This window comes from Saccopteryx leptura, chromosome 2 (genome assembly GCF_036850995.1).
Source record: "Saccopteryx leptura isolate mSacLep1 chromosome 2, mSacLep1_pri_phased_curated, whole genome shotgun sequence".
NCBI lineage: Eukaryota > Metazoa > Chordata > Mammalia > Chiroptera > Emballonuridae > Saccopteryx > Saccopteryx leptura.
Window position 1 is genome coordinate 262,673,516 of NC_089504.1, and position 13,507 is coordinate 262,687,022.

Sequence of the window (13,507 nt, forward strand, 5' to 3'; positions counted from 1 at the left end):
GTTGCTGACACATGGCCCCTGAGCCTGACAGTAGCCAAGTGCCATGAATTCTAGACAGCAGTTTTTTCCTAGGACAAGGTGGCTCTTAGGCCAGTGGCTTCAGTAGGTCAAGTGACTTAGAAAACTGCGTTGAGTTCTGAAACTCACTCACTTAGCCGCGCACTCATGCTATGGGATAGGGAGCCGGTGAGAGGGCCTCGGGTCTTCCCAGTGTTGTCAGAAACTGCGCGTGGATAAGGAGATACGATTACACCGACTCGAGACTCTTGATTTCCCCGTGACCCCGGGAGTTTCCAACACCCACGCGTCCAGACGGGAGCTCTCAGCTTCCTCTTGCTTCTGTTGCGGTCCCAGCTGTGGAAACCTGCTGGCGAAGAGCCGCTCATTTCATTTCCCTCCGTGGAGCCGCTGGGCTGTTCCCGTCCTCGGGGCCGCGTCTGTGCTCGGCGAGGTGGTTGCCCAGGGTGGCAGGAAGTTGATATTCAGCCACTGGGTATGGCACGAAGGGGGCCCTTATGGGGTAGGCCTCGGATGGGCCACAGGCTGCCCGAGAGTAACAGCAGGGTGATGACAGTGGCCATATCCAGATCTGACTTCACCTTCGCAACCACAGTCCGCCCGGAATAGATGGCTGTCGGTAAGCCAGCTCTGTGGGAGGACAGCGCCTGCCCCTGGCCGCCGGGTGCCCTCCCAGCCCAGCCTGGGATTCGATTCCGGGCGTCCGCCCTCGGTCACGTGGGGCTGCGGTTCCCGTGGCAACGCCAATCCCCGGCGGGTCCGGCCTCGGAAGTTCCGTGCCCGCCGTCTGCACTTAACCCGCCAGACGCGGCTGGGCAGCAGAGAGCCGGAGGGCTGGCCATGCCGCGCGGTTCCCTGCGGCTGCTCTGGCTCTGCATCCTGCTGCTGCTGCTGCTGCTGCTGCCGCTGCCGCCACCACTGCCGCTCGCGGGCGCGCTGGGGCACCGCGGCCCGGCCGCACCCAGGGAGACCGCCGAGGAGCCTGGCCGGGCTGGGCAGGCCTTCCGGGATCTGCGGGAGGGGCTGAGGGCGGCGGGCGCCCTCTCCAGACGGTACTGGGCGCTCTTCAGCTGCCGCGTGTGGCCCGAGACCTGTGAGCAGGACGGGACGGCCCCCGCGGGGCCCCTGGGTAAGAGCGGCGGGGGGATGCGCACGGGCGCAGCGGGCGGCTCGCTCCGGGACACTCTGCAGGCGCCCAGCGTCTTGGGGCCGGGAAGCACCCACAGGCTGGAACTTGCATGTCCCTAAGGGAATAGGGGTCTGTGGGGGACGGGAGGCGGTTCAGTTCTGGAAACATGGCTCGAATGCAAGGGACCTTGCGTCATCCTGCCCACAAGAAGCCCTGCTTCTGCCACCCACGCCCCTGGTCCCTGATGCGGCTGTCTTATTTAGAGGGTCGGCCTGGCCGCCCTCCCCTGTGGAGCTCCTTGGCTCCTATGGACAGCTCACACCTTGATGTCTGTCTTAAGGGCCCCATTGGACACACCCCAAGTCCCTTTTCCCCACTCTGCTGTTAAGGAGGCAGAGCCTGGGCCGCGAGTTCCAGACCTGAGCTCCAGTTCCTGCTTTGTCACTGACAAATTGTGTGTCAGGGTTGTAAATCACTTCCATGGGCCAGGTGCTCTCTGAGGCTTCTGGTGGCCTCGGTGGGTAATTCTAGATCCAGTGCTAGTACTGTAATGGCAGTCCTGTAATGGCTCTCTGAACGTCTTTGGTTTAGGTCAAAAGACTTCTAACTTCCAGTGATTGGGTTTTGTTTTGTTTTGTGTTTGTCTCTGCTGGGCATGGTCAAATTGGCATTTGACAAAAGATTTTAGAGGCCTTTGGGTTTGGCTGTGGTCAGATGACTTTGGAATCCAGAGCCAAGAAGGAAGAACGATAATGACCAGCTCCTGAGGGGCTCGTGACTGGACCGCACACCCCTCGCAGGCAGGTCCAGGCTTCTTGCGTCTCTGGCTCAGGGCTTCAGGCATGTTTGTTGAGCCAACAGCCTTTGCGGGAGCTGCATCAATAGCAAAGCCCTCCACTTCCTCGAAGCTAGAGGTGTTCACTCGTGCTGTTCCCTGGCACCAGGGAGGCCCAGGGAAGGGCAGCTCTGGAGGGAGGACAGAGGACTGGAGGAACCTGTTGGAGGGGGAGGGGAGGGAGGCCAGGCTCCCTCTTGGCCCCAGGCTCTGTCCCTGCCTCATAGCTCCTCATTTTCTAGGCTGGAGCCTTCCCCTGTTGGGCCAGCAGTATCTGGATATCCTGATCACATGGTACTGCAGCTTCCAGGATTGCTGCGACAGTGGAGACTGCAGGATCTCCAACAACTTCACAGGTTGGAGCTTGCCTGCCCCTGAGGAGATAGAGATCTGGGGACAGGAGGCAATTCCATGCAGGAGACAGGGCAAGAGACCTTGCGTCACCCTGCCCGCAGACGGTGCGCACCCTCCCTCCTCCCCCACGGCCCCCACTGACCTCTGTCTCCAAACCTTGCAGCCTTGGGGCTGTGAGGAAGTAAGGCAAGCAGAGGACTTTGAAAACACTAGCTGTCCTCAGTAGGTATTTGCTGAATTGAATTAAAGTGAATAAAAGGAGGGTGTTTCCATAAAATATTTAGGGTGTCCTGAAACTTCCAGGTGGGAGCAACCTCGTGGGCGTGGGGGACAAGCATCTTCCAAACAGGACTCCACAGTCATTCTGGGGGTCTTTAGCACCTTCTGAAAGAGTGAGTCCATTCTCTCCCTAAGTTCAATAGTGATGTCTCAAATTCTTCAGAATATAGCCCTTGGGTCCCTTCTGCTGCCAGCTCTGCCCCCTGGCTTGTTCTGAGACCACATAGGGTGGGTAAGTGACCCCACCTCATTGACGTTCAGAGGGGCTCACTCTCCTGTCAGCTGAGCCTGGTGGGATGAGGCCTGTGTGCGCCTCTCACTGTGGTCGTCTCTCCCACCCTTAGGCCTACAGGCAGACCTGAGTGTGCGACTACATGGCCAGCATCTGGCCCGGGAGCTGGTCCTGGCCACAGTGAGGGGCTACTTAGAGCTGCCCCAGCCAGACAAAGCCCTGGCTCTGTCGTTCCATGGCTGGTCTGGCACAGGCAAGAACTTTGTGGCACGGATGCTGGCTGAGAACCTGTACCGGGACGGGCTGAGGAGCGACTGTGTCAGGGTGTTCATCACCATGTTGCACTTCCCTCATCCCAAGTATGTGGACCTGTACAAGGTGAGGCCAGGCAGGGCTGCGGCTGGAGTGCGGCCAGGACAGCCTGGGGAACGGTCCTCTGGGCTGGAGGATCGGCCTGGGGAAGCCGGGGTGGGGGTTGGAGGACGGGGCCATTTCCACAGAACCTGTAATAACTCAGAGACATCTGTCCACACCAGTGAGGGGGAAAGACATGCTCCAAACACGACTCGTCCCGACCTCTGTCTCCTTACATACGAGGCCAGACACAGCTTAAACAGAGAACCTGTGTGTTAATTTTGCTGTTTCAGAAGCAGTGGAAATGTCAAAGGAAATAGAGAACGGAGGAAGGCAAAAACTTCATCATAGTCTCCCCACGCAGACACAGCAGTTAGCATTTTGGTATATATCCTGCAGTTTGGAGAAAGTCACTTAGGATGGGATAGGCCTTTTAAAAAAATAAAAATAGGATATGCAACTTTCTTTCCTCCAAACTGCTCATTATAAGCCAACAAGCAGAGGGACAAAACTTGTCTTTGCTACCCTGCTATTTTGGATGTCTTTCATTGAGATGTAACCTTTAAAGTGAGCTGGACAGGAACCAGAGCCCCACGGCAGCCTGACTTGCTGCCAGAGATGATTGCGTCTGTCTGGCTCTCAGTTCCAATATTTGGAATTGCGATAACCTGGGAAGATTAGATAAACTGCCTGAGTCACCTGGCAGTTTCAGTTTGGCCTTGGAGGGCAGGGGGAGGGTGACCGGCCAGAGGGCAGGCAGCGGTCAACCCGGCCTTCCCAGGAAGAAGCAGCTGGCTTTGACTGTGGCAGACCAGGTCTGGGTTCTCCCACCGTGTAGAGGGACACGTACACATGCTCACAGCCTGCACAGCCTCACTGGTGGGGGTGGGGGCTGAAGTCAGAATCCAGGAAGGCTAGAGGTGGACAGTGAGTCCACTGGACCCCCGCGGGCAGGGCTGGCCCTCTTCTGGTGAACCCCACAAAGCAGCATTTTCTCAGCCTGGGTAGGGAACCCCAGTTCCAAGTTGGCTGACCCCAGACAGGGTCCCCCAGGCTGCTCCCTGAGTTCTCAGCCCAGTGGGTTCTGCTCCTAGAATTTCAAGATGAGACTGTGGCGACCCCTGGGCACTTGAGTTTGTCTCTGCCTGTCGCCCCTGTATAAGAACCTGATGTCTGCCCCCTGGGGAGGGCGAGCTGGCTGTCTGGGGCCTCATTCTGGGGGGGGCAGGCAGGCCCCCCACCCTCTCCCAGGCTGGCTCCACTTAGTTGGCTCCCAGACCTCAGGGTGCAGGACAATCACTGGGGACCTAGTTAGAGGCGACTGCCCTCGCCCTGTCCCTGGAGGTTAGAACCCAGCCCTGGGCAACCCACTGCAGACCCCTGGGAAATGGGCAGGCTGGTGGCACCCCTCCTGGGTCTTCTGGCCGGAGGGTGGGACTGCCGCCCCCAGGGCTCCCCCACAGCTCCCTGTGTCCCTGCAGGAGCAGCTGGCCGACCAGGTGCGGGAGACGCAGGCACGTTGCCACCAGACCCTGTTCATCTTTGATGAGGCCGAGAAGCTGCACCCCGAACTGCTCGAGGCCCTCGGGCAGCACCTGGAGCACCAGGCCCCTGGGAGTCCTGGGGCTGAGTCCCCGAGAACCATCTTTCTTTTTCTCAGGTAGGGTGCGTGCAAACAGGAGGGCTGACGAGGGAAGAGGGAGGTGCAGGCGTGCCTGGCGGGCCCAGCGTGGGGGCCAGGTGTGAGCTGGTGTGAGGGCTCGTGGGCCCTTCTCCAGAAGGCCCCACTGCATGGGGTGTCGCAGGCCGGGGACCCTAGGTCTCCTGCTCCTGCTCTGAATCCCCCCAGGGCACTTCTGAGGAACTGAGTCCCTTCCCTCGTGGCACAGCCAGCTAACTGGCCTGGGGAAGAGCAGCTGGCCTCCCCGTGATTCTTGGGGTGGTGGAGCTCCCCTCCAGCCCCCAGTCTGCACATAGCCGCCTCCGTGAGGCACCACGCTCACCGCTCACCGGGAGAGCCTTCTCCGCAGGGCAGTATGGTTGTGGCCTTTGATGTTGTTTTTAACTGAGGTGTACTTGACTAGAGCAGGTATGGGACATGACTGGCTATTGGTATATATAGGCGTACCCCATTTTACTGCTTTAGGCTTCTACGTGTTGGGGTTTTTTTTACAAACTGAAGACAAGACCATCAGCAAAAGATTACAACTTGCTTGATTGCGATACCCACTTTGTGCGGGCGGTCTGGTACAGAGACCAGTGTCTCCGAGATCTGTCTGTATTACGAAATGGTCGCCACAACCAGTCTAGTTAAGTTAAAATCTGTTGCCATGTGTAGTTACAAAATTTCTTTCTTTTAATGAGAACTTTGAAGATCTCTTGGCAGCTTTCAAATCTGCAGTGCAATGTTGATAACTAGAGCCGGCATGCTGTACATCGCATCCGCAGGACTTACTTTCCATAGCTGGAAATTTGTACCCCCTGACCCCCTTCACCCATTCCCCGCGTCTCTGAGAAGCATCAGTCTGGCCTCTGTATCTGAGCTTGAGTTTGTTTCTGTTTTATTTTTGTTTGTTTTTTTAGATTCAACATAGAAGTGAGACTATGTACTGTTTCTCTTTCTGTCTGACTTCACTTAGTGTCCGGCCATGTTGTTGCAGATGGCAAGATTTTATTGGTTTTTATGGCTGAGTAGTAAGTCCATTGTGTATCAACTACATGTTCTTTATTCTTTCATTCTTCGATGGACACTCAGGTTAAAACCTGTTTCCATATTTGGCTGTGATAGTAATGCTGCAGTGAACACAGGAGTGCATGTCTTTTCAAGTTAGCGTTTTTGTTTTCTTAGTATAAATACCCAGGAGTGGAGTTTCTGGGTCGTGTGGTGGCTCCATTTTTAATATTCTGAGGACCCTCCACACTATTTCCCAGGACTGCACTAGTTTACAGTCCCTCCAACAGTGCGCAAGGGTTCCCTTTCCTCCAAATTCTCGCCAGCATTTGTCTCATCTTGTCATGCCCTTCGGACAGCTATGAGATGGTATCTCACTGTGATAGCTTTTGATTTGCATTCCCCTGACGATAAACATCTTTTCATGTGCCTGCTGGCCATTGGTATGTCCTCTCTGGAAAACTACTCAGATCTGATGGTTGGGTGTTTTTGCTATTGACTTGTGCGTTCTCTACATATTATGGACATTAACCCCTTACCACATATGGTTTGAAAATATTCTCCCATTTAGTAGGTTGCCCCTTCCTTCTGTCGGGGGTTTCCTTTGTTGTATAGAAGCTTAGTTTGATGTAGTCCCGTTTATTTTTGCTTATTGTATTTGTTTTTGGTGTCAGATCCAGAAAATCATCATGAAGAGCAATATTAAGGAGCTTACCACCTTTGTTTTCTGCTAGTTTTAGAGTTTCAGGTCTTATGTTCAAGTATTTAACCCATTTTTAGTCCATTTCTGTGTGTGGTGTAAGATAGTGGTCTAGTTTCATATATCTGCATGTGACTCTGCAGTTCCCCAGCACTGTTTATTGACGAGATTGTCTTTTCCCCATTGTAGATTCTTGGTTCCTTTGTCAGATGTTAATTGACCATATAGGCATGGGTTTACTTCTGGGGTCTCTATCCTGTTCCATTGAGCTATGTGTCTATCTTTATGCCTATAGTGTACTATTTTGATGACTGTAGCTTTGTAATGTCATTTGAAATGTAACTCACATACTGGGAGTTCCCTTAGAAGGGCATTAACCCTTTGAGTAGCACGAACGTTCATGTACATCCTCGTGCCTCCTGACCATCCAGAGTACGATTGTGCATGTATATTAAAAAAAGGCAAATGTATGTTCTTGTTTCCATAAATTGGTTAACAAACATGATTTTAAGTTAAAACTGTAACTGGAACTGATTTTTTGGAAAAAAAAAAAAAAAAACTCCTGGGGGTCACCGAGCGTGAAAAAAACTCACTACTCAAAGGGTTAAGTTTACTAGTAGGCAAATTAGTTGAAAATCAAGTACTAACTATCCTTGAAAATTCTGAATGTGGACCCAGCAGAGGATAGTTTCCAACTCAGTCCAACATAGTGTCTCCTCTCCCCGACCTTGGAAAGTTTTTCTTTGACCATGGGAGGTGGTTACTGACTTGAAATTAAGGGGACAGCCTGACCAGGGGCTGGAGCATTGGATAGACCGTTGGACTGGGACACGGAGGACCCAGGTACGAAAACCCAAGGTCGCCACCTTGAGCGCAGGCTCATCTGGTTTGAGCAAAGCTCACCAGCTTGAGCCCAAGGTCGCTGGCTTGAGCAAGGGGTCACTTGGTCAGCTGGAGCCCCATGGTCAAGGCATGTATGAGAAAGCAATCAATGAACAACTAAGCCACAATGAAGAACTGATACTTCCCATCTCTTTCCCTTCCTGTTTGCCTGTCCCTCTCTCTGTCTCTGTCTCCATCACAAAAAAAAGGAAAAAAAGGGGGGATAATGTGTTGAAGGCTAAGCCCTCCTGATCTGCAGCCGGGCCCTGTTTAGTTCAGCTGACTGGCCCAGGCTCTGGAAATGGCTTTGCTGAGAGCAGACTTAGAACCCAGCTTATCCAACCCTTTAATTTTATGTTGGCTCCACCTGAGAATGTGCTGCCCAAGGTCTGTGGAAGTCAAGTCTGGGTTCCTGTTGGCCCAACTTGAAGGCTTCACATGCAGCTCCTTGCACTGAGCAGAAGGCAAACCTTGCCCCTGTACCCCCACCCCCACCCCGGCGTGTAGGCCAGTACGGGCTTGCTACGGGGTTTCCCAGCTTTAGGGCATGCCCTGTGCGGGTGGAGGAGGAGGGGTCTGGTTTTGTATCCAGGCGTGGAGTGGGACGGATGAGCTGCACAAGGCAGGTCCTGTTTCCCGGTGGGTTTGTAAGACAGGATGGAACTGGTTTCAACTGGTGCCAGGTTGAGATATCTGTGCTTGGATGGCAAGTCCTTCCAGCTCCACACGGAAGGCTTATGGGACACTAAGTGCAGAGCACTGTCAAGGGCAGGGAGGCTGTCCCGAGGTGGGTTTAAGGGGAAAGCAGAGAAATTTTCTGATGTAATGGGCTCTGTCTTACCGACCACCTTCCGAGACAGTCTGGAGGCAGAGCTCTTCCTGTCGGCAGTGAATTAGGTGGAGGCTCCAAAATGCAATGAGGCCAAATAAGGCGTCACCCCGTAAGCGCCGCCAGGGGTGGGAGCCTGGGGACCCTCTGAGCTGACTGAAGGGAGGGCAGCCCGGTGACCAGCTCACCCGGGATTCTTGCTTGCTTCTGTAGAAACCCTTTGTGCATAGCTGCCTCCCCTCCAAGGGCGCCTAAGGCAGTGCTGCCTCCGGCCAAGGCTTGCGGGGCCCTCTCCATGGGTTCCCTCCAGTTCTCAGCCCAGTGCCAGGATTTCCTACTGTGACCCTGCTATATAATTCTAGAACATTGTAGTATTTTGGCCTCTACAATTCCCTGTGCCCAGCAGTGCCTTTGTCCCCTCCAGCTCTGCCCTTTCCCCAGTGACCCCAATGTTGTGCACTGCCCAAGGCCACTGGGTGGACCGTGAACAGCGGGCTGGGGAAAGCGGCCTGTGGGGAGGAGGACACCACACCCGCGGCAGGGGCGTGAGGGTGTGGCCCCAGCGCAGCCCTGGGTGCCTAGAGCCCCCAACCCCCACCTTGAGGTCTCCTGGTACTTCGAGCTGGGTGGGGAAAGGCAGGGTATCAGAATCTGTTAACAAAAGTCAGTCGAGTCCGTTTGAAGAGCTAACTGGCTTTATTGAGCAGGTCTGGACTCGCGCGGCGCCCCGTGGAGGAGCGGAACAGTGCAGAAGGCTCTGGGGCAGACACTGGGCAGGACTGGTTCCAGCAGGACAGCCCTCCTTCGGGGAAGGCAGGGTCTCCCCAGGCCGACTCCTGGGCTTCCCCTGGGGACGGGGAGGGCCTGTGTGACAGGTGGCCTCCTTGGGACCCACCAGAAAATGTCCAGGCAGCACCCCTGGAGAAGGTGGAGCCTGCAGCTAGGCCGGGGGTCAGTGCCAGGCCCGTGCCAGGGGCTGCGGCAGAGCCTTCACATTCAGCCGGAGGGGGGGGGGGGATCTTCTCTCAACTTGATTTCACAACATGTAGGGGGATGGGCACATGTGCAGGAAAAGCGCAGCTGACTCAAACTGCTGGTGAGCCCGTCCCGGTGGCCTCGTCCTGGACACTTCCCTAGCCTGCTGTCTGAGGGACGCAGCGTGGTTCTGCAGGCCTGCCCGGTGCTGGTGGCAGTGAGGCAGGACATGGAGAGTGCTGGGCTAGAGGGCCCGGGCCTCAGAGCTGATACGGACCATTTCTGCCAGGTCTAGGAGGGCACCGGGGGCCAGGACAGGAATGCAGAATCTGGGGCCAGAGCACGGCCTCTTCTCACTGCCACTGTCAGGTGGGGAGGGACATCTGTGGCTGTTCTCTGGGCTGTGGGCAGGAAGAGAAGAGAAAGGGCTGTGACAGGGCATAGAAAGTGTTCCTAGGAATGCACATATGTTTACTGACTGGAATCTCAGGTGACCTAAGGTAGGTATTTTAAATTGTCTAATTCTCTGATTTTACAAACAAGGAAACTAAGACTCAGATATAAGCTTGATTCAGCTGTTAATCTGTTTGGTAACAATCCCCATCCCTACCTGCTGGTCTCTCCAGAGTTTGAAAAGGCCTTTGCGTCCCCTTCCTTTGGGGTCTTAGGGCTCGTGAGATTACATGTTCTACCCCAGACCCAGGGGCAGAGACCAGTTTCTAGATGTGACTTCTGTCCCCTCAGACCTCCCGGTCAGCGGGCGAGCTGAGAAGAGGAAGGGGGCATTGGGGTGCTCCAGGAACCTCTCTTCAATGCTCGTCTCGGGGCTAGTAGAGCGACTAGAGAGGGAACCCAGGTTTTGTCTTGGTGATTGAGCTAAAGCCCTGACATGGGAGCAGGGGGTGCTGGCTGGGGAACAGGACGGGCAGTTCAGGAAGACACAGTACACGCTCCTTTAATAAACATTTACTGAGCACCTGCTCTGTGGGCCAGAGACCCAGCGCCAGGTGGTCCTGGGCAGAAATGGGGAAGGCACTGAGTTCCATGCTCCTGGGGCCGAGTGAGCGAGTCCCAGGCCTCCCCCCTGCCCTGGATGCCTGCCCCAGCCTGTGTAAGCCTGCCTCCCCCCTGCCCTGGATGCCTGCCGACCAGCCTGTGTAAGCCTGCCTCCCCCCTGCCCTGGATGCCTGCCCCAGCCTGTGTAAGCCTGCCTTTGACCTCTGGGGAATTCAGATGAAGCAATGCAGGTCAGGTCTTACCCGGGCTAATGCAAATGTGGCCACTTGTGTGCATGCGCAGAGATGACTTTCTTGAGGGCAATAGCTTCCCTACGTGCAGGAGTCAGAAGTCTGGCTCAGCAGCTGACCTTGAGCTGGGGGTTGGGACTCCTAGAGCTGAGAGCCAGGCAGCAGCGGGGGCATGATCCCTACAGGAAGGAGGCACTGGATCACTGGCAGCCCCATCTGCCTGCTAGGCAAGGAGAGGCACTCAAATCCCCTCCGTGCCCCAGGGCCCGGCACAGGACATGCTCAAACACTGAAAGGAGAGTTGAGTTAATGTACCCGAGAGCTTCAGGGAACCAGTCAGCTTCATAAAGAGACACAAGTCCTGGTCCCCACGACCTCACTCCCAGGTAGAGGCAGAGTGAGGCCGCAGCAAGAGGAGGACATGGTGCGGGCCGGGGGGGGGGGGGGGTCTGGCAGCTCCAGGCAGCCCCCTCCCTCTGTGCTTCAGACCCAATGTCCCGGTTGCCTGATGCTGTCACAACCGTAGAACTCACGTGTACACCCAAGCGTCCCCTCCACCCTTCTACATCCCCAGTTAGGGCCGCAGGCAGCGCAAGGCACACAGTGCAGACCTGGGTGGCCTCCGCGCTGTCTGCCGTCAGCCATGGGTCCTGCCATCCGTGCCTCCTAAAGAAGCTAATTCCTAACTCCCCCCCCCCCCAGGCGCCTTCCTCCTCGCTCCCTGCTGGGCCCTCTGCTGCCACCCAGGTGCCTCCAGCCTGCTCTGTGGCCCTAGGGGATGTTCTGAGGAAGGAAACCGACCCGGCCACTGCACGCATGCACCCCCCCCCCCCCCCCAGAGTATTAAAACCAGTCTTCACCTTAGCCATCAGCTCACGTGCCCGGCTACAGCTTCCTCGTGGCGGCTGAGGCTCGGGGCCACTGGAACCCACTGGCCTGGGCACGCCTTCCCTGCCTGCGCTTGGCATTCACTACCTGGGTCTGCATTGTTCAGAAGCCCCAGCCTCCCCCTGAAGTCCTCCCTCTGGGCCTTTGCTGCCCCTGCACGAGCACCTGCCACACTGTCCTCGTGTCACACACGCCCACGCCCCTCCCTGCCATGGAAGTCAGTGGAGGGAATCCCAGCACACCATCTCTGGGCTCCCGTGTTTGTCAGAAGGGAGCAAGGCAGGAAAGCTGTGTCTTTTGAATCTACCTTGGAGTTGTGACAAGATCTTCTGGGGGAAGGGAGGCCCCGGACTGCGGCTCTCCATGCCTCCTTGCCACGGCAGAGACGCACACCAGTCAGGTCATCCGTGTGAACCTAGACAGAAGGGTGACATCTGCTAACAAGCGCTGGTCTCTTCCAGTAACCTTGGCGGCAACAGCATCAATGCGGCGGTCCTGGGGCTGCTGAAGGCCGGGTGGTCCCGGGAGGCGATCACCATGGAGCACGTGGAGCCCCACCTCCGGGCCGAGATTCTGGCGTCCACAGGTAACCGACTCCTGGCCACACAGCACCCGAGCCTCTGGGGCTAGAATGCGTGCTTCTGCGGGGACAGGGTCCTCAGGACCGCAGGACCCTCCACGCAATCACCTTGTCAGCATCAGAGAGGCACAGGAAGAGTGCCAAGAAAGCTGAGCCCCTTTTCTGAAAATGCTTTGAGAGGAGGAGCCGGCCCCAGCCCTGGAGGTGCAGGCAGTGGCTGGGAGGCCTGTGGGACCCAGGCTCGGCCTGCAGTCAGAGGCGGGCTCGCTGTACCTCCTGCCACCAACCCAGACCGCCGTCCAGCCTCTGGCTGCCCCAGGCACGCATGCTTAGAGCGCGCGGGCTGCTGGTCCCCCGCCAGCCTCCCTGAACTGCGTGTGAGACCTTGTCCCCGCTTAGAGTCAGGGACACTGAAACTCCAGCTGGATTCAACCTAGTCACACTCCCACATAACTTTGGTTTTAATTTCAGACAGTGGCTTTGGCCACAGCCGCCTAGTGAAGGAAAACCTGATTGACCTCTTCGTCCCCTTCCTGCCACTGGAATCCCGCCACGTGAGACTGTGCGCCCGCGATGCCTTCCTGAGCCAAGCGCTCCCGTACACGGAGGCGGCGCTGGACGAGATCGCCAGGATGATGGTGTACGTCCCCAAGGAGGGGCCTCTCTTCTCCTCGCAGGGCTGCAAATCTGTTGCCCAGAGGATGAACTATGTCCTGCCTTGAGGGGGAGTGGGACACTTCTGGCCCGGCTACCCTCTGCCGCGGACGTCCAGCACGCACACTGCTGCGTAAAAGGCAGGTCCCTTAAACCACACAGTGCCTTAGAGAAGCCGCGTTCAAAACGTGGGCCCAGTGTGTGGGAGAGCGACCCCAGGGGTTCTAGCATCTTAGCTGTGGCCTGCGACTGCAGGAGCCTTGGGACAGAGAGAGGTGCTCCTACCTGCCACAGGCGGGCCCCCCGGTCCGGGTCCGGTCCTCGGTTGGATATGGCTGCTACTCAGGGAAGAGCCTCAGGCTGAAAAAAAAAAGGACACCAAATACGTTTTTTTTTTTAAAAATCACATCAGTATAGGCTAAGATTTGTTCTGCTCTGCAGATTTAAAAATGTCAAGTCAGGGGCCTTGCCATCATCGTGTCATGTGTAAATATTAAAGTTTTGTATTTTTCCGTAATGAGACCTAGTACTCCCAATCACTCAGCAGAATTCAGAATGCCACGTCACTCTGATGGGGACGGGGACCAGGGTGGTGGGGGACACGCAGCGGATGCTGGCGCTCACCGAGCTGACAGTGCATCACTCCTCGCGGAGAAGGCTCCCTCCACAGCACATTGCTCTTCCGTAGGAGATGGCAGTACCGTGCAAGCAGCTTTGGAAAGGAAAAGTCATTTCTGAGGTCTCTTCCCTTCACACTTCTCGGTTATACACAGGTCGTTCTCGGACTTAAAGCCCTCCCGGCCTTCCTACCATCGGCCCTGCTGAAGTGGCACTGCCCCCTCATGTGACACTCGAGCACACACTCAGCTACCTCATGATT

At 56.2% G+C, this 13,507-nt stretch overlaps 1 protein-coding gene and 1 long non-coding RNA gene across 2 annotated transcripts; one reads left to right on the top strand and one right to left on the bottom strand.

Moving 5' to 3' along the window:
* The first annotated feature begins 792 nt into the window (after positions 1-792).
* Positions 793-12,695, top strand: TOR3A (torsin family 3 member A). Its single transcript, XM_066361639.1, has 6 exons — positions 793-1,147; positions 2,225-2,338; positions 2,960-3,225; positions 4,683-4,861; positions 11,855-11,979; positions 12,445-12,695. Exons 1-6 carry the CDS (start codon positions 859-861, stop codon positions 12,693-12,695), a joined length of 1,224 nt encoding a protein of 407 aa, XP_066217736.1. The 5' UTR covers positions 793-858.
* LOC136390739 (uncharacterized) lies at positions 7,499-11,846 on the bottom strand. The gene is made up of 3 exons (XR_010748755.1): positions 11,701-11,846; positions 10,518-10,684; positions 7,499-9,659 (listed from the first exon to the last, which is right to left on the bottom strand). It is a non-coding gene; the product is annotated as an uncharacterized lncRNA (long non-coding RNA).
* Positions 12,696-13,507: the final 812 nt, after the last annotated feature.